This window comes from Danio rerio, chromosome 9, assembly GCF_052040795.2.
Source record: "Danio rerio strain M-AB ecotype USA chromosome 9, GRCz13ab, whole genome shotgun sequence".
In the NCBI taxonomy this organism is placed as follows: Eukaryota; Metazoa; Chordata; class Actinopteri; order Cypriniformes; family Danionidae; genus Danio; species Danio rerio.
Genome location: NC_141029.1, coordinates 11,790,688 through 11,812,398, shown reverse-complemented (window position 1 = coordinate 11,812,398; position 21,711 = coordinate 11,790,688). Strand labels below are relative to the sequence as shown.

The window sequence follows — 21,711 nt, the reverse complement described above, 5'->3', positions numbered from 1 at the left end:
TCATGGACTGCTCAAAGGGGCCGCTTTATTCTCAGTACCAAACGTCATAACAAAGAGCCCGTAGCTGTACCATTGAGCTGTACATTTCACTGGGTGGCTCTTCACCGTCCATACAGCAAACAAGCCCCGCCTACAACGGGAATGCCCAGGCTCTTTGTAATGACGATGGAGGTTGTAGGCGGGGCGTTCTGTTTTCTGTGGGAGGAGCGACAGGAGCCACTGACACGTACGAATGCCTCAATAATTTGCAGGAAGGTGATACAGTTTCAGGAAAGGATAACATTCAATGCGTTTCCGCTAGTATTTGAACCGCTTTCTTGATGTTCGCTACTCTGCCGAGAAGGTCGCGCTTAAAGGAGGTGTGCGTCGCACCAGCAGTAGGGGTACAATGAGGTTCTCTATGTTGATCAGTCTGTTAAGGCCGATCGGCCCGGTTATTATCGGGATTTCGCTGGGATTTACTCTGAGTTTGCTGAGTGTGAGCTGGGTTGAAGAGAGCTGTGATGTTAATGCCGTAGGAGACGAAGGAATCGCTTTAAACCAGGATGGAAGTCTGAAAGGAGCCCGAAGACCAAACTCTATTTCCACTGGGAATGATGGTGAGGAGGAGGAGAAGGAGGATTTCCAGCCCAGAATAATCCCGTATAAACCAGTCAAACAGACTCAGCCCAAGAAACTTTTCAGGTAGAGTATAATAAAACCTAAGGAATGACTCCATTCCGTTGATGTAACAGTTTTAGAGGTGCTTGATGTTTAGTTTTAAAACACTGTAGTGTACCTTACGTGCAGTGGTCGAAGATGAGGATGGGTTATCAAAACAACAATAGTATAAAGTACAACTATTTACATAAGAAACTAGAGTGTATCTTGTTCTAAGCAAAAGGTATGCCGAAATGTCATGGCAATAGTGTATATAACAAAAATAAATGAATAATTTCCTTTAGGGGCATATTGAGAACATGTGAGCAATTCCAGCGTTCTGGATGTGACATGTTCAGTTAAAACTCAAAACATAAATACACAGAGAAGGTATATGTTAGCATTAGATTGAAACATCTCTTTATATTTTCCAAAAGAACTAACCACAGAGTTATAGGATCAGAAAAATGTTTTTCTGTAAACTTTTTTTTTTATATTTTAAATGAGGAAAATAAACATGCCTTATGGATGTGACAAAAAAATAAAAAAATAAATTGCGAGTTTACAGTGTACAACATACTTTATAGAAATTCTGTGAATTAAACCGCACAACCCAAAAGAAACAATACTAATCAAAAAGATAAGAGTTGCTCTCTGTAGAAAAAAAAAAAAAAAAGATTGATTTTATTTTACTTTTTTTTTTTTTTTTTTTTTTTGCGTTTATGTGGGTAAAGCTTTGTTATGGATGTGACTTTTCTCCGTTATGGACGTGACAGATATGAAATTTCCACTTGTGTGATTTTGGTAAATCAAATATAATTGTTTGAAAACATTACAGAGACATTTTAAGTATTTTTACAGGACTGTAAAATACAAGTCAATATAAAAAAAAAACCTAGAAAGGGTTTTGTTATTTTGTTGAAATTTTTTTGCATGGAATTGCTTGTGTATCATTTGATGTTCACATATTAAACAATTTATACAAGCTTCTTTTTGTTCTCTGCTTGTGAGAGAATATGGCTAAGTATTCTTTAGTAAGTTCAAGTTTCTATCATTAACGACGACTAGCCAAGTGAAACCCTTACTAAGCAGGAAAGGTTTTGAAATGGCTATCCGTCCTTTATTTTCATGCGATCAGTAGATCATTGTAATTTTTTATGTATTTGCCTACCCTCATCTTTTATTTCTAGTCTTCAAATGGTCCAAAATTTGGCCGCCCGTTTGCTCACAAGTAGTCACAAATATGACCATATCACACCAATATTGCGATCACTACATTGGTTGCCGGTTCTTTTCTGAATAGATTATAAAATTTTACTCTTCGTTTATAAAACTTTGTATAACCTAGCGCCACCGCATGTTTCCGATCTGATCACTATTAAGGCCCTAAATCGATCGCTTTGATCAAATAGACTCGACTCCACTGCCATTTATTGCAAATACCTCGAGCTCATCTTAAATGCAGGGGTGATAGAGCCTTTGCAGTTGTGGATCTAAAACTATGGAATAAGTTACTATTAAAAAGCAGAGTAGCACATACTCTATCTATTTCTAAAGATTCTTCTTTTTTTTGAGTGCATTTAACTTTCCCTATTGGTCGTTCCAGGTTAGATTACATTGATTCTTTCTCGGGAATTTGTACTGTTGTTACTATTGTTTTATATTGTTGTTTTTATTTTAGTGTATTTGCTGTTTTTATCTGCAACTGCTACTGTACAGCACCTTGGTCGACCAACGGTTGTAATTAACTGTGCTCTAGAAATAAACTTTGATTTGATTTAATTTCTCCAGTCTTTGATTAAAAAAACATAATTCAATGCAACATCTCCTGTTGTGTTGTTTACTTGTGCTGGAACAAAATTATTTTATAAAGTTAATCTTTGGTTAAGCCTGGTTTTTACTTCTGCGTCAAGTGAACGGCGTGACCCACGGCGCATGTAACGCGCGTAGCTGTGCATTTATACTTCTGCACTCTGTCTCTGTTGTTCTGCAATAATACTTCCAAAACGCTAGTTGGCAGTGAAGTGTTTAAGTTCCTCTGTATCGAGTTTCTTTGCTGGTGTTTTGTTTTTTCTGAACATTTCCTTAATGTACTAGTGGCTCAAACTTGCTCATTTTGTGGCAAGAACCGGCAGACGTGCAACTACTTTAATCACAAGGTAACCACAAAAAAAAACTTTCTATTCGGAACTCCTTCATGGAACTCTCTGCCTTGCCCAGACTCATCAGCGGTACCAAGCCGACCAATCACAGAGCTTGTGCTACGCGTTGTTGCGACATGTAGTTACTTTTTTTGAGAGGTGCGCGTCAGCGACGGCCATGGCGTAGGGCTATGCGTCAGTAGCATACGAATGTGCTTGACGCAGAAGTATAAATCAGCCTGCATCAAATGAAACTTTTACTAGCAAACATTTTTAGTCATAAAATGATCAAGCAAATGCAAGTTCATGCAGAATCAAAAACCTTTTTGTTTAGGTAATCTTTAATCAAATCTGACCATTTTCTTCTGCTCTGGAATGGCAGACAGTCTCTGATGATGTCAGTTTGATGGTTTGTTAGAAATATGCGTAGTCACATTCCTTCAACCATTAGTTTGCTGTGAGTGAAAGATGAGAGCTCAGTATTCCATTTCAGTGAAAATAAATAAAAGTCTGCATTAACTTATTGATAAAAAAATGCAACAACATTGATAAATGCATAATATATATTAGCATAATTTCTACAAGATCCAGAGTACAACAAAGTCAAGCTTAAACCTGAAGTTTATTTTCATATCATGACAGAGATAATACAGAAAATACCACCCTTTGTTACTGTGCTGAGCTTTGAGTTTGGTTTGTACTTTCAGTGACTCAAACATGTACTCTTCTGTTAAATCAAATATTTACATTTGCTGTTGAAAGAATTATACGACATGGCTCTCAATGACTCAGTGGCATTTCACAAACACTAAGAGGTGTTTAAATATTGTCTCATGGGAATTGGATGAAAAAACAGGCCTGGTGGGTTTATACTGATAACTGTGTTCCCCCACCCCCCACAGTCTCCTTCTCTTGATGCGTCCTACTGGGAGGACTGTAATCCTTAAGAGGGTCTCCCATGGTGCTCATTTCCTCTTTTCTGTTATCACTTACTATACTCGGAGGTAAATTAGGAGGGTTGAAGACAGAGGTGTTGTTAAATAGTCCCATAACATGAAAGGATCAGTTGTTTTTGGTTATCAAGTTAGGTTCATGACATGTTGACCTTACACTAACCTCTTCTTTTACTTGTTCTCAAGACGCAACCTGATAATTGACTGCCAAAATGATCCCAAACTCCTGTTTTCTTGCTCACATACAGACGTGTCATTTTCTGACTACAGTTTTTGGATCGTTTCTTAAATTGTAACTTAAAATCTCAGTTTTAACTCTATTCAAAAGTTTGTAGTTGGTAGGTATTTAAAAAAAAAAAAAACAAAGAAGAAAAATTCTCACCAAGCCTCAATTTGGTAACAAAAAATAAAAATAAAAAATGAAGTGTACAATATAAATTGGTAAAATAATACACTATAAACCACCCAATAGTCAGTTAAAGTCACTTTTAAACTTGGTCAAATTTAGCGTCAAATTATTTATTGCTGTACCCTGTTGCCAAAGTAGATATCAAAGTCATAATGCTATAAGTGTAAATAAGTGTAAATAAATGGACAAACACCTGTGAATCAAGCTTCAGACAATTTTGGTGAACATTTTTTTTAAATGTTATTTTTTTGTAATTTTGAGGGAATTTTCGTTGCATCCTAAAAATGTTAAGCTCAAAATATGGCCAAATTCCTTGTTTTAAACTATATATCCAAAACTTATAATTTCTTTCTTTTTATTACCAGGTCCTTTTCTGATGTGGAAACACTTTTATGTAATTCTGTGGTTAAACAATGCAATAAAAGCGTCTTGAGTTGCGCAGTCATGATAAGTAACAAATGAAAATAATTTCTCTGTTTCCACAGAGCGAAATACATCAGCACAGAGCTGGGAATCCGAGAGCATCTTTTCGTGGGAATAATAACCTCCAAAAACACCATCAACACCCTGGGTGTAGCTGTCAACCGCACCATTGGCCATCATCTGGACAATGTCGTGTTCTTCACTGGCACCCGAAACCGCAAGATACCCCATGGGATGAATGTGGTGACACATGGCGATGAACGGCTTATCTGGAACATGTTCCAGACCATCAAGTACATTCTAGAACATTACATCACTGAGTACGACTGGTTCTACCTCACCCAGGATGACACGTATACACAGGCGGACCGCATCAAGGCTCTTGTGGGGCACTTGAGCATGGACCGGGTGCTGTATATGGGTAGTCCGGAGGAGTTCATTGGAGGTGAGATGCAGGGACGGTATTGCTATGGGGGGTTTGGATACCTGCTGTCCCGCAGTCTACTGCTGAAGCTCCAGCCCTTCCTGGAAAACTGCAGGAATGATATTCTCAGCGCCAGACATGACGAGTGGCTTGGCCGTTGCATCATCGATTATGCTAATACCAACTGCGTGGAAGAATTTGAGGTGAGATTTGAAACTTTGCAGATATGTAAACAGTTTACCTCTGCTACTAGGAAAAATTACATGTTGATAATCCCTAAAATCTGTTAACCATTTATAGTGTCTTTGTAACTTACTAGTAATATGTATGGTGCATCTGGAAAGTATTCGTACCGCTTCACTTTGTCCACATTTGTTTATGTTACAGCCTTTTTCCTAAATGGATTAAATTCATTGTTTTTATCAATTCTACACACAATATCCCATAATGACAATGTGAAAAAAAAAAAAATATTAAAAATAAAAAACCTGAAAAATCACATGTACATAAGTATTCACAGCCTGTGCCATGAAGCTCTAAATTGAGCTCAGGTACATTCTGTTTCCACTGATCATTCTTGAAATTTTTTAGCAGCTTCATTGGCGTTCCCCTGTGGTAAATTCAGTTGATTTGACATGATTTGAAAAGGCATACACCTGTCTATATAAGGTCCAAGGGTTGACAGTGCATGAAAGCGCAAACCACGCATGAAGACAAGGGAATTGTCTGTAGACCTCAGAGATAGGATTGTCTCGAGGCATAAAGCTGAAGAAGGTTATAGAAAAATGTCTGCTGCTCTGAAAGTTCCAATGAGCACAGTGGCCTCCATCATCAATAACCCGATGGTCACGCTGTGTGAGCTCAAGCGTTCTTCAGTGGAGAGAGGAGAACCTTACTGAAGGACAACCATCTGTGCAGCAATCCACCAATCAGGCCTGTTTGGTAGAGTGGCCAGACGGAAGCCACTCCCAACCTGGAATTTGCCAAATTGCATTTAAAGGACTCTCAAACCATAAGAAACAAAATTCAATGCAGCAATGTACAGAGACATCCTGAATGAAAACCGGTTTCAGAGTGCTCTTGATCTCAGATTAGGGTGACGGTTCATCTTCCAGCATGACAATGACCCAAAGCACACCGTCAAAATTTCAGTGGAGTGGCTTTACAACAACTCGATGAATGTACTTGAGTGGCCTAGCCAGAGCCCAAAACTAAATCCTATTGCTTCCCATCCAACCTGATAGAGCTTGAGAGGTACTGCAAAGAGGAATGGGCAAAAATTCCCAAAGACAGGTGTGCCAAACTTCTAACATTATGTTTAAAAAGATTTAAGGCTGAAATTTCTGCCAACGGTGCATCAAAGTATTTAGCAAAGGCTGTGAATACTTATGCACATGTGATTTTTCAGTTTTTTTTTTTTACATTTTAATAAATTTGCAAATATTTCAAAAAATAATTTTTTTCACATTGTCATTATGGGGTATTGTGTGTAGAATTTTGAGGAAATAAAACATTTAATCCATTTTGAAATAAGGCTGTAACAAAAATAAATAAATAAATAAATGTGGATAAAGTGAAGCGCTATGAATACTTTCCGGATACACTGTATAATTATATGCAACTAATCCTAAACCCATCCTAGCTCTAATTTTTGGTGTTAGTGTAACTTCAGACATTTGACCTTGCATAAATCATGAAACTGTGTCAAGATGATGTGTGTTAAGAAACAGTTAACATGGTTTGACATGTTAAGCTCATGTGGGCGACTTAAGTTCAAGTCCATCTTGCATAATGTCCGGTCCTGTTCTCTTGGCAGTTCCTGTTTTGTCATAACTTTCAAATTACTATGAGTGCCAAAGAGGCTATATATATATATATATATATATATATATATATATATATATATATATATATATATATATATATATATATATATATATATATATATATATATATATATATATATATATATATATATATATATTTAATTTAATTTTTTTTAAGACCTTCCTTGTCTATGAAAACCTGTAGAATGATTTTTTATTTAAATGTTTTGGGATGTTTGTCATGAAAAAAAAAAAAAATCTAAAGGATGTGACGCTTGAACTAGAGGTCATCACAGTTCCATTTGAATCCAAAAACGAGAAAGGTTACATGTATCATCACTCATGAAAATCGTCCAAAATCATCCAAATCAAACAGTAGGAGAAGTACCCAGATGACCTACTACTTCTGACGAGATTCTGAAGCGTGCATCCAATGAATGCTATGTTATCCCATGACGCAACGCTAGAGAACTCATGAATAGGAGTGAAGTGTATGTAGTGTAATTCAAATCATATTACTTGCAATCATACCACATACTTTTTTGAACTGTCATGTATAATATTCAAATTTAAATGTAGTACCTACTTGACTACTTGATTTTGGACGCCTCCTCATTGACATTTCAGCCTTTCTGCACATACTTGCAGTGTATGTTAAATGCATTTTTGAGAAATGCTTGTAAATAGAACAAGCTTTGCTATCTCAGATACAAAACACACACACGCTATATAAGAACTTTAAATGGGTGTATTTAAATCATGTTCAGTTTCTTTTGCATTACATGTGCATGATTGCAAGCACAAGCAAAAGTTTGCTGACTGCAGTTCTCTAACGCACAGCAGTGTTGCTAATAACAAAGCTTACTAAATTCTATGTTGAATACGTTTACGTTCACCTATAATCAAGCTACAACTATTGAGCTTCAGCCTTCCTGTCTTTGTCCAAAAATACATGACACTTGGCGTAATCAAATAAATTAACAGGATTAAAAGCACTGTGCACGTCACCTCTGATTTTCAGTGCACGCACACAATGCTGAGGTCAGTTAATGTGTTTACATGCTGGATGAAGTCAAGCTTACAATCGCATTATCCTGCACTGTTAGTCAGACTTCACAAAAAGCTGGTATGATTTCACTCAGATTTAAGGATTCATAGCATCAATTTTGTACACATTACTTTATGCCCATTTGCCAATAGTAAAATTATATGGCTGGTGTTTAGCGGGAATCCACAAGTTAAGAAGCCGCAGATGAATCTAATTCTATAATAAGTAGTAGCATTGTTTTAGTTCCACACATAATTATGTTTGGTAGCGAAATGTCTGTTGAGATACTAGACCTTGGCATTACTTGAAATGCTTGTGTGTAGAAAAAAGAAATACTTGGCATATTTTAAGCCCACATTATTTGAATGAGCTTTCAGCATCTGTAATTATCATCTCTGTGGCCTTGATTGAAATAGAGTTAGTGTGGTAAAGCTGCAGTGTTTGATGACAGAAATCTTTATTCTAGTAGTGTGTCTTGGGAGAAGGACCCAACAGGGCCTTATTCTTGTTGAAACTAAATATCAAGCCCTTTTTACTCCCCAGCAAACTTAGGCTACAACCGAAGACAAGATTCAGATTTCTTCTTTGAAATATGCTGCTGTTCTCAGCAGACGAGAAGGTCTCCAGTCTACATCTTTGGTCTGTCAGTCAGTGCAACAACTGAGGTTTCACCTTTCTTCAGGACTTTACTCTCACTGCCAGTAACTGCTGGAATTAAATTCTAGGCTAGAGACGTTCTAGACTACATTTACATGACAGCAATAAGCAAAAATGAAAAAGTTTTACCCTCTGTTAAACAAAAAAATCACAAGTACACTACAAGGATTTCATATGTAAAAGCTGTATTACGTGTCAGGCAAGTAATTAGCACTGTCACCTTGTTAGTAAACAGTACCTGTAAGGAAGTGATGACATCCTGTCGACAGCTGGTGTGTATGTAGAATTAGGCATGTGTGAATGTAAAGTTAATCCACACTTTGCTGATGGATTGTTAGAAAACTTTTTAGCAACAAAAACACTAGCATATACTCCATTTTTGTATGTTTGTTAGTGCTTGGCGTTAATCTGCACTCCACTAAGCATGCACCATGCACATGCATTACATCATCCAGTCAGCACGATTTTGTAAAAATCTGATATTGTGATATTTTATTTTTCTCTCATTTTTCTGTGGAGTCCAACAGTATTCAGCTACAATAATTGAACAATCAGAATGCAAAAAATGCTTTTCTTACTTTATTTTGTCACATTTCAAGTCCAAATGTCATAAAAGTCTTAGACCTAGTAGGTTTCACCGTCAGAAGAAGTGAAAATTAAAAGCTTTTCTTATAATAATCTTGAAATAATCTTGTTTTTGCTTGGAAATGTAGTTATTTGGACTAGAAACAAGGCAAAAATTCCAGACAAAAAGTAAGAAACCTATTTTTATTTATTTATTTATTTTTTGCATAAATCCATATAAATTCCTTACAAATACAGTAATTAAATAAGATTCGGTAGCTCCTGGTCAACTGTATTTCAGGCTCAACATTGCAAATCTTTGCTATGTGACTTTTGCGTACGTGCACGATGCAAATTCGATGCTGAAATGATATATTTTGCAGCCCTAACATCATAGTTTTTAAAGACGCTCATTTTCAAAAACTTATACCCGTTTTCAGATACAGTTTCATTCCAAGAATGCTATTGCCATGTGAAGGAACAGGCACAGTGGATTAAAATTTCACGTTTTAGGCTGAAAACATTGTCGTGTAAACAGACCCCTAGTTGCTCTTTCTACCATCTTCAAGTAAAATACAATATTTAACTGGAAATGATGAGCCACCGTGGCTTTTCTCACCTGAAATAACCATTACACTTTAAAGATTGTCTTTTATTTACTTCTGTAAACGTAGAATCTCTAAGCTCCACTTTCAGTTCTCTTGTATTTCTCTCATGGTTTGAGCAGTGCAAGTCAGTTTTGTATCCACTGATCATTGTTTGCCCTGAGACTGTCTGGGAATTCGGCAAAGCTCTCTAAGAGAGAGCAAGATTTCTTGTCTGAAATGTAAACAAGCTTTTATAAAAATAACATTGATAACGAAGTTCCAAAGCATGACACATTCTCAAAGGCTTGTCTTTTGCTGTGAGTGTTTCTCATCTGTTGTCATTATCAGTTGTTGTTTTCTAGTAGAAGTGTCTACGTCTAGTGTGTAAATGATTTTCTCCAGTCAGAAGAGAAAATTAGGGTATAGTCCCACCCATAAAGTAAAATTTCCTTTAATCTACCTTTGACATTCGAAGATGTAGGTGATATTTTTCAGCAGTAAAACTTTTTTTTTTTTTTTTTGCTGAAACCATGTAGATAACCATACTGTAATCTAAACATAACAGAGTTGACTTGGCTAAGGTGCTTGCATTACATTTAGATCAGTGCAAATTGTGGCTTAGTGTGTTCTCTTGTTCTTTTAATAGCTTGATCAGATTAGATTCACTTTTCTCTGAGAGTGTTGTAATCGGCTCTGGTGCTTAATGTCTGCATCCCACTGGACACTGCGCAGCTAGATTGTGTTCAGCATTGTTTTGCTCTTTGCTTTGTTTAACATACTGAAGTTAAATTTCTACAGGATGTATGAAGCATGATGCAAAAAATACACCAAGTTGCTTTGTACTTTTATTGGCAATATATTTTAAATGTGTTGGATCAATCTGACATATTTAAACAAAAAATATTGCTAGGATCAGAATCATGTCTTGATAAAACTATTGTAAATCACTTTTGCATTCAACTTGATCTCCTGCTTAGATCAATGACAGTGGCACCAGATTGGCAGGATTCCACCTTCACTAAGTGAAAGTTGATCGATATGGAAATGCGAATGTGAGATGTTAATATTCTTTATATAATTGGCTATCTATAATATAATTGGCTACATTTTGAGAAGGCTATTTTCACTTGACAGAAAACGTAGCATTTAGCATTTTAGCATTTAGTAATCACTGAAACTTGTAGCGTTTAGCAATGAAGACATTTTAGGAAAGACGAAATGCCACATAATTTAACTTCAATAACTAAAACTACACTAAAAAACAGAACTGAAATATGGTACTGTGCAAGGAAAAGGAAATGTGTAGTTAACCTGCGTTTGTATGAAATGTATAAATTACAGATCCAGATATAAAACAAGTTACCTAGACATGGACTAAATATCTGTAATGCCAGGCTTTCATAGACCGCACACTTTCTCTTTTTTTGTGGTTTGTGTAGTTCTAAAAAAATACCCTGTAATTTAGCTTTCTCTGTAATTCAGCAGTGGTCTTTTATTTGGGTTGTATAAACACCTGATAAAATTTATACTTAACTCTTGAAAGTAGGTTTCTACTGTTATGCATTTCAGACTCATACTAAAGACAGTCATAAGAATTTAAGTTACAAATAAAAAAGAGAGATTATTTTTTACCATCCTATTGAGCACCTTTAGACCAGACAGAATTGAAGCTCACCTTTAGAGACTGAACCATATGTCATACTTTTGTTTGGAGGGGCCTTTGGTCCTCCGGTTAATTTGTTCTTGAAACCGGTACCGAGACCTCTATTAATCCATCAGAGGTGCATTGGATGGCTGGATGTCAGTGTGGAGCTACTGGGGAGGAAGAGTCAGTGAATCAGGCACACTAAACATGATGTACTGTCTCCATTTTGGCATTTTGTCCAGTTATAAATCCACCTCCACTGTTACCATCAAAGCACCTCCTGTCTCTCAACACATCATTGTAATGCCTCCTACAACCTTTTATGGAGCAATGCTCCTTCAGGGCCAAAAGAAGAAGCGTTTACTTTGCTTAAACATCGTGTGTTGCAATCTTGAGCCAATGTTCAAGAGGAATCGAGTACCTACATTAAACAACGGTTTCCAAAGAAATCCACTATAATTTAAATATTAACTATACAGATGAGACTGTTGTGTTTAGCTTCACCCACAAATTAAAGTTTACTCATCATTTACTCACACTCACATGTTCTTAACTTTTAAGAATTGCATCTGTTAAACACAATGAAATATATTCTGAAAAAAAAGCAAATAGGAAAAACAAGTACTGTGAAGGTCAATGGCTGTTTTTTCCAACATTCTTTAGTTTATCCTCCTTTGTGTTCAACAAAAGAAAAAAAAAACAAACTTAAACAGGTTTGGAACAAGTGAAGGATGAGTAAATGATAGTGATATGATGTTCACTATCTTCGCACCAAGGTTTTGAAACATACAATGTATACATATGTATACGTATACATATAGTTGAAGTCAGAATTATTAGCCCATCTGTTTATTTTTTCCCCCAATTTTTGTTTAACGGTGAGAATATTTCTTCAACACATTTCTAAACATAATAGTTTTAATAATTCATTTCTAATAACTGATTTATTTTATCTTTACCATGATGACAGTAAATAATATTTAACTCTATATTGTAAGGCTTAACTAGGTGTATTAGGTTAACTATGTAGGTTAGGGTAATTAAGCAAGTCATTGTATAACGATGGTTTGTTCTGTATCAAAAAAAAAAAGCTTAAAGGGGATAATAATTTTGGCCTTAAAATGGTGTTTAAAAAATTAAAAACGCCTTTTTATCTAGACAAAATAATACAAATAAGACTTTTTCCAAAAGAAAAAGTATATATTTCAAATATTTAAAAAAATAAATAAATCAAAAGGGGGTTAATAATAATAGACTTCAATTGCATATAAAAAAAAAAAACGATCTCCCAGTGAAGCAGTGTATCGGAGCTTGATTTGTTTTGCCATCATGTGATCAGTGATGTCCGAAGCTTCATTTTCGTTTATACCCACATGACTGCTTTGGATTTGGATTTGAATGAGGTTTAAACAGCCTCATGGGTTAGTAAAGTGTATAGCTAGATTAGATTTCATGTATTTCTGCGGTTTCAAAGCACTGCACCGGTCCAGTAATTCGCACACGGCACCAGTAATTAAACTAAAATACAATGGTAATTTATAACAAAAGGCATTTGAACCATACTAAAGTGTATTAGTGTATTATTTACAACTTTTAAAAAAATAAAAGCCACTGCATATTGTAGTATAGTTTGTAACGAAGGCCAGCTGGTGAGTGCAAAAAGCCTCAAGCCTCATTCACACTATGAGCAACTCGCAGCTGCAAAGCGACAAGCCGCTGTTCATTTTAATAGAGAGTAAGCGACTTCCGATGACCTCCATCTTTGCGAGTGACAGCAACCTTTGGTGACTAGGTGAGGGTGTCAAGCGGTACGACAAAGTTTAGTATCCTTTAACTTTATGCATATTAAGAGCAACTTTCTTGAGTGACAGACAATAGAAGCACCAGTAGAGCTGACGTGACCCTCTCTCAGCTCGCTCAGAGGCTGGTTGTATTCTCTGTGTTGTAGACCTAGACAGACCTGTGTTTGCAGCAGGTTGCCACCCAGAGCGACAATCAGCTACAAAGTCGCTGCTAGTGTGGATGAGGTATCACTCTCATAGCCTCCTCCTCTAGAGCATTCGCCTCCCATGCAGGAATTGCAGGTTTGATCTCCGCTCTGAACGAGTGAGTTGGTGTAGAACTGGTTGGAATATGATAAACATTAAATTATTTTGAATACCTTGAATTTTACTACAGTCACCTGTGCTGTAATGTGACACCGGATATGTACAATACCACAGTAATCAAGTCATTTGTTTAGTATTACAACAATAGTAATGTAAATTAATGAGTTGCTCAGTTGTGAACATTTGACATTTTTGCCACAGTGCTTTCCTACACATCTATTTTAATAAAGGTGTATTTTAAATTTTATGACTTTTATTTTTTACCTTAATCTAAATAAGACAATAATATGGTTAAGGTTGTTTACATGAGGTGCTTTTTGAATGTTCCTTTCATGATCCCGTTTTAAGTTATAGCACAAAATTCACTTAACGTAATCGTTTCACCACACCATTAACATTTTCCTCCAGAGTTTTATGTTATTACGGGTGTTTCATTTTTACTTTGTCAACTTTATCTGCAATTTAGCACTTTCACTTTCATTCAGAAACATTTCATGCATGCCCCTGGGATAAACAAGATATTGAATGTGAGGAACTGCTGGAAAAGTGTTGTTTTAATGGATTTTTTTATACCGCACACATGAGAGAAAAAACACCTCTGTGTTTCTCGGTAACTTAGATGCTCGGTAGGTGCAGAAAAAAAAAAAAATCCACTTGTTAAGTGTGACGTCACGTGAAGAGGCTTCTGGGTCCAAGTGCTATATCAAACTGAATGGGGAGACTCATCAAATGGTAATAATAAACGTTTAAAAAGCACTGTAATACTTCTAAAAATCCCGATCGCAATATATACATCCAAGCCTAATTATTAGATGGGCAGAATGTGATTAATTTTTTATAAATTGTTAACATTTTGGTATTTGTGATGCAGCAAGTATGTAAACTATTGTGTAAACTTTGATTTTATATAAAATTCACTTATGTGTGATGAGACTAAAAAAGGGGCCAAAAACTAAAAATTTTCTCAATTTAAATGAGTAACGGCTTGGATCTGGAAACAGTATTTCATGCATCACCAATACGTCACCACTTAAAAGCGAATAGTGTCACACAGCCATGTGTGTATAGACTATCCTGTCACAAAATGTGGCGAAATTCTTACACGATGGTAACAGTTTGATTAGGGAGTTTACATGTGTACATTCTGAGAGCAGCATTAACAGCGGATCTATCAGTCCATCATATTGTAGTGATATTAACACACTGTAAACTTAGTAACTAAATCATTTTGACTAAGGTTTGTCTACAAAAACGAAGAGTTTTTGACACTGCTGATACTGATACTGCTGATGATACTAATTAACTTTGCCATCTGAATAAACATAAACAAAGAACACTGATCACACACTTACCAAATCTGTAGAGACGGCACAATCAACACAAACTGGAACCCCGTGTTTTTTTAAAAGACAAATGGCAAATCTGGATTTCACCATTTCCAGATGCAAAAAGATCTCTGGTAAAAAGAAAAATGTTCCTTACAAATGTATTTTTGTTATGTGTTAGCAGACCACTGCAATCGGCACATGAGTCCAGCTGTGCTCTCATCACAGGGAAATGAAAATAAAAACTTTGCTGTAGCACATTTATAAACGCAACATTGACTTTCCCATGTCTCCAAATAATTATTCTTCTTCCACTTACGGTTGGTAACACAACGTTCTGTCTCTGCTGTCTGAACATTGTAACAGAAAGTCTTCGAATCTAACATGCATATTAATGAAGTTGCACGTCAAACACATTAGAGCACCCTGATTGGTTCGAACCAAGTCTTTCTCTTGAATTAAATATGAAAACTCAAAGACGTCATGTTGTACCTGCCAGTACAGACATCTAGTCTCCATTCTGGAAATTACAGAAGGATCTAATCGTTTTGACGTAGCTTCTAAATTTATTTTCAAACCGGAAGTACGAATTTGCTCGAAATAACGAAAAAACAACCAATTTTTTTTTTTTTTTTTTTTGTGAAACTAATAGTGTCCTAATAGTGTTTTTAGCAGCATGGGACACATATGACCATCAACATCTCAAAAAAGTGTTTTGGTGTTTCGTGACTCTTTAAGTTCTTCTCCATGAACAAAAGAGTAAACTTAAATAAAGAGTAAAGGGTGAGCAAATGATGACAGATGTAAAATTTTTGGGTCAACTTACCTTTAAAGGGAACCTTAGATGACTACAAATGTAATCCAAACAGGAGCAATTACGTTCACAATTAAATAATAATAGTAATAAAACACACACACACACACACACTAAATGATGACTGAAGTAAGCCTCGCTAATCATTTTTTTTTTATTTTATCTGATGTTTTTCAGGGACAGCAGTATTATTATTATGAAATGGGCAAAAATTCCGACCCTAGTAAAGAAGATAACGTGCAGTTCAAGAATGCACTGACCGTCCATCCAGTGTCTGATCCTGAGCAGATGTACAGACTCCACAAACACTTCACCGAGATTGAGCTGCGGAAGACATACGAGGAGATCGAAAAACTGCAGGTACCCTCTTGCTAAACCTGTGCTGACTCATAGCAATGCCAAACTGAGACAAAATGGTGCTTTCTGTTGACCTTTTGAATGCGATGATTCATTACATGCTTTTTGAAAGGGTGTGTAAAATTGCTAGCACTTTTTTCCTTTCTTCGTTTTCAAAGAAGTGTTCTGGTAATGTGCAGCATTAACATTTTTTTTTTTCTAAATGGAGGTAATAACCTACTCATCAAACCTTTCTTAAAATGTTTAATGGTTTCTCACACCTTGTTCTCTCCCTTTCTTTTACAGGCGGAAATTAGAAATGTCAGTGTAGTGGCTTTTGAGGGCAACCGCAGTGCTTTGTGGCCAGTTGGAATCAATCCACCCTTTGAGCCCAAAACACGATTCGAGGTCCTGCGGTGGGATTACTTCACTGAGGATCAGGTTTACTCTTGCATCGATGGCTCTCCGAAATGCGAGCTTCGTGGAGTTGACAAGCTAGACGTAGCCGATGTCATTGAGACAGCAATGGGTGAACTGAATAAAAAGTACAAGCCTGTGTTGTACCTAAAGAAGCAACAGCTAATCAATGGATACAGACGTTTTGACCCCACCAGAGGTATGGAGTACACCCTGGACCTACAATTGGAGGTAGTTAACCAAAAAGGACACAGTCGCTCTATTACCAAGAGGGTCCACTTAGTAAGACCTCTCAGTCGCATCGAGATCATCCCTATGCCTTACGTTACAGAAGCAACTAGAGTTCATATCATCTTACCCGTTACTCTTCAAGATCGAGATTACGTTCATCAGTTTTTAGAAGTGTATGCCACAAATGCATTCGAAACCAGCGAGAATGCGATCTTGACGTTCCTCTTCATCTACGATCCAATAGAGGCCCAACAAGTCAACCAGAATGACATCTTCTCCAGCATCAAAGCACAAATCAGTACGTACGAACATCGATATCCTGCAGTCAAAATCCCCTGGATTAGTGTTAAAAGCGAAAGTCCGTCTCAAATCAAATTCATGGACATCATCTCCAAGAAGCACCCGGTTGACACGTTGTTCTTCATTGCGACGGTAAAAACAAGCATCAGTTCAGAGTTCCTCAATCGCTGTCGGATGAACTCCATCAACAACTGGCAGGTGTTCTTTCCAATCCACTTCCAGTACTACAATCCTGACATCGCTTATCACAACCAGCCTCTTCCCAGTGCGTTGGATTTGGTCAAAGAGGCTGGTCTTTTCGATCGCAGCTCCTTCACCGAAGCTTGCTTCTACAACTCGGACTACATGGCGACCCGTACCCGGATGTCATCGGATGTGCTGGAGAATGAGGAGATCCTGGAGAACCTTGATATCTATGACATGTTCGTCAAATACTCTGGCCTCCATGTTTTCCGAGCAGTGGAGCCGGCCCTGCATCAGAAATACAGCTACCAAACGTGTAATCCTCGCCTTAGTGAAGAAATCTACCAGAGGTGTGTACAAAGCACCCTGGATAGCCTTGGATCACGCTCTCAGCTCGCCATGCTGCTGTTTGAACAGGAACAGGGCAACAGTACTTAAAACCAAACCCTGAAGATTGAGAGATGACCAAAAGGCGATAAACACTTTTCTTTTTAAAACCATTGAAGTCGCAATGCTGAAAGAATCAAAAATGCTGTTGGTACCAAAAAGAAGACTATAAACATTAGAAATCTATTTATAGATAGCAGACTTGTGACAACTGGGGATTTGTGATTTACTATCTTTCTTGTTTCAGCAGATTGGTCTATGTTGGCTCTTAAACAAAGCAGCTGTTAGCTGTTGAAACGATCACTAGCGTAACATATCTGAATCAACGTGCCTTCAAAAATATGCTGTCCTTTCACAATACTTTTGTCATCACAGACACTTTTGCTCAAGCTGATTTGTTTTAAAGGGTTTTAATGTTTAACTTTTTTTTTTTTATAGTATGAAGGAACTTTATGCAGATTCTGTGTTCTAGCAGTGGGTGGTAACACTTTATAATAACTACACACTATGAATCATCTATTAAGCATTAGTAAATAGTTCATAAGCATAAACTCTACATTAACAGACGTTAGTAAGCAGTTTACAAATTTTACAAATGCTTTATTTGTGACTTGTTAGGTCACTTAAAATGTGCTTAATAATAGCACTTTTATATAGGGCTGGGCAATTTGGCCTAAAATCTTGATTAATTGCACATTATAACTTGATTATTATCAATGAATAACCATTTTATTTATTATATTTTTTTGTCTTCATAGTTCACTGAAAAGTTTTATATGCCGTCTAAAGGCATTTTTGGCGCAGCTTCCAATCATCATCAATGTAGTGCAAAGTAAGGCTCAAGAATAAGTCCATTATCCTACTTGACCAGAGATCAGGTATGGCTGCAAAGTGGCCACAGACACATAGGGCAAATCATCGTAAAATTTGATTACTTTTTGATTAATCGCCCAGGTCTACATTCATACTTTGTTACGGATTAATTTTTTTATGATTAAATACAGTATCTACGGTGGCTGAGAGAGCTGAACGCAATGCAATTTAAGAAAGCACATGCCATTACAATAAAAACCAGCATATAAAGAAACGATCTTCATCAATTTGACAGCATACGTGTTCCAAATTCTCACAACACAAAAAAACTGAAAAAACGCACAGCAAATTGGTCACAACACAAACAACTTAAGAAACGCGCAGCATTTAGTCATGACACTTGCGAATATCCACGTAACACAACAGAATGTTTCAAGGGGACCCAAAACCATGATGGACCGTGCTAAGATATGTATAATGGAATATTACGAATATTAAAATAAACGGAAAAAAATACTCCCCTTTTAAAGACTACCAATCACTTCCCTGAGCAACAGTCATGGCATAATATTACAAATCATTTTTATTTAAGAGTAAATGTTTTTTTTATTTAATTTTTTTTATCAATCAGAATGAGTTAGTAAATGTTTATATTATATATTATTATTCAGGCATATACTAATGGGTAGTTTGTATGATAATAAGTGCCTAATCTATAAATCCCAATAAATGACAATTAAAGGCTCAGGATCAAATGAACAATACATTTTTGCAATGTTATCTAAAAGCAAAATTACTGTAAAGTTTAAACATTGCTGAATAACAGGAGTGTCAAAATATGACATCAAATTGGATAAAACAACAACAATATAATCATTTAACAATATACAGGGTGCAAATCTGTATTTAATTAAAGAAACATGATGGAAATTTGGGTAATTAATCAATGTGAAGAGTACTTAAAGTTTTTTTTTTTTAAGTACAAGTTCATAAATGTTCAATACGACCCCGTCCAGACACTCGAGTGACATCAGCCTGATACTCGAACTCGCTCCACACTCTCTGTAGCATCTCAGGCGTGACAGTTTGGATAGCTGCAGTTATTCCCTCTTTTAATTCCTTAATGTGAAACTTCAGAGCTTCGTTAAATCTCCTTTTCTTCTTTGTAGAGCTCTCGATTTTCTAAGTTGTGGTATTCTTTTGGAATCACCAAAATCAATTGTATTATGATACAACAGATACTCCAGAATCAATTGTATTATGATACAACATTTCAATGTCATTTAGCAAAGTTTCAAATGCACAGTAGTTTAACTTGCAAAGATTTATTTTTGATTTGATACAGTTTCATTTGTGTATCTTCAAATGAACAGAAATGAATAAAGTGTTTTATTTTCTTTTTTTCCTGTTTGTAATATAACTGAGCCTTTAACTGTAGTTTATAAGGGATTTATAAAGCATAAATAGCCCCCACTTTTGATTAGGTGACAAAGTTGAATGAAGTTAAGTTAATAAAACATTTATTAACATAAAAATTAAATATTATGCCTGAATAATAAGATGTATAAATGTTAATTTGAATAGTTTATTAATCATCTACTAACTCATTCTGAATTATCTTTAAAAACCAGCAACTTCTCTCAAATAATTGGTTTGTAAAGCATTTAAAATGTAATTTAAAATGAAAATATAATAAACAAACATATGAAAGTCTAATCATTAAGCACATTTTATGTGTGCTTAGAAGTCAAAAACAGAGCATTTGTATCTGCAGTTATAAACTGCTTACTAACATCTGTTAATGTAGAGTTAATGCTTAACAGATAACAAATTCACTATTTTCTAATGTTTAATACGTTATTCATAGTGTGTAGTTATTTTAGTGTTACTCAGAGTTTATTAATGTTAAAAAGTTTTTAATTTTTGTCAGTCAGTCCACACTTAAATGTACTTAAATATTAGGCTGACATATTTTTGTTGTTGTTGTTTTACTATTAGTGCCAAATAACAGATCAAGGGATAGTTCATCCAAAACTGCAAATCCTGTCATGATTTACCCAGCTTCTACTTGTTCCAAACATATTTGAGTTAATTTTTTCCTCCTAATATTAATGTTAATGGCTACCGGTTTCCAACATTCTATCCAATATTTATATATTTTTTCATTTCATATTTTATTTATTTATTTTATGTGTGTGTGTGTGTGTGTGTGTGTGTACAACAGAAAAAAAAAATCATAAAGGTTTGGAAGCAGTTGAGGGAGAGTACATGTTTAACTATCCCTTTAAGAATTTTCCATCACTATTTTATCTAAAGCATTTCAACCAGTAATTTATTCTTGAACTTTGAACAGCAGAACACAGTTGCTTGTATAATCCACACTTGGATTTAAAGTCATTTAAATATTTGTACCATTGAAACCGCCTCTAAAGAGATTTTCCAGATGAAAGAAATAAACACTTTAAGGTTTTTGCACTAATAAATCGTTGAAACTCTGCCTTGTATATCAGATGCACAATACGCCTGTCAAAGCATTTCATTTTGTTCGAGAAAAATTATAGGGTCAGTTAGTTCGTTTGTGGAGTGCAATACTAGTGCAATACAATTCAGCCTGCTGATGGAAACATTCCAGATGAGTTAAACACACCACAGAGAGCCTCCATTCAAAACCGTTCAATAATCATAATGTGTTTCTGTGGGTTAAATAAGATCATTCAGATTTGTTTGTTTGTTTGTTTGTTTGCTTGTTTGTTTTTCTTGGTCCCCTTTCATCCTTCAGAAGTATTTCCTGGTACCTGTGTTTACTGTATAAGTGTTGTGTTTAAGATTATTTTTTATTTAAGACATCATAAATGTAAATGCAGTACACTGACACAGTGGTGGAATCGGTTTTGTAAATGACACATGCACGACATGAATAGCACAGAATGAGCGCAGACTGAAGCCGCTGTTGGCCTTTAGGGGTCAGCAGAGGATTGTGGGATTACAGCTGCTCTCGGATTTCCATTCTTTCTCCAGACTCTTTCTTATCCTTTTTGCTATAAATATTCTCTATAAATCTATTGTATATTGTTTTAAATATTATTGTACAAAGTGTTTAATAAAACCTTTATTTTAGGGTTCAGATAAATATTAGTGTTTGTCTCTGTTTTTATGAACCTGTTTAAATTGCATTTGATTTTCTTTTCAGGTCATATTCTCATACCAAAGCAAGCTATAAGATAATTAAGTGGATGTGTTTTTTTTTTTTTTTTTTCTCTCTGTGACTATTACCGTTGCATATAAATCAAAGGTTACAAACTAAGACCTTAAAGATATGGTTTAATGAGATGCTGTAAAATTTTCACCTCTATTTATATGCCCTCTCTTTTTTTCCCCTGAGCCTTTAACCACACACATTGGCTTTGGGCACACAGTGAACCCATAGAAGCAGTGGGCAGCTGAAGTCAGCAGTATCTAATTATACTTAGAACTCATTTAA

General features: G+C 35.8%; 1 protein-coding gene across 2 annotated transcripts; it reads left to right on the top strand.

Moving 5' to 3' along the window:
* Window positions 1-221: 221 nt before the first annotated feature.
* chpfa (chondroitin polymerizing factor a) lies at window positions 222-21,360 on the top strand. 2 transcript variants are annotated; one of them, XR_015499218.1, is made up of 5 exons: window positions 222-684; window positions 4,628-5,192; window positions 15,741-15,923; window positions 16,206-17,880; window positions 20,098-21,360. XR_015499218.1 is itself a non-coding variant. In XM_087267535.1 (4 exons), exons 1-4 carry the CDS (start codon window positions 389-391, stop codon window positions 17,466-17,468), a joined length of 2,307 nt encoding a protein of 768 aa, XP_087123661.1. In that variant the 5' UTR covers window positions 222-388; the 3' UTR covers window positions 17,469-21,360. The 2 variants fall into 2 exon arrangements, 1 of the variants encoding a protein (XP_087123661.1); XM_087267535.1 differs by having other exon boundaries at window positions 16,206-21,360.
* The last annotated feature ends 351 nt before the right edge of the window (window positions 21,361-21,711 follow it).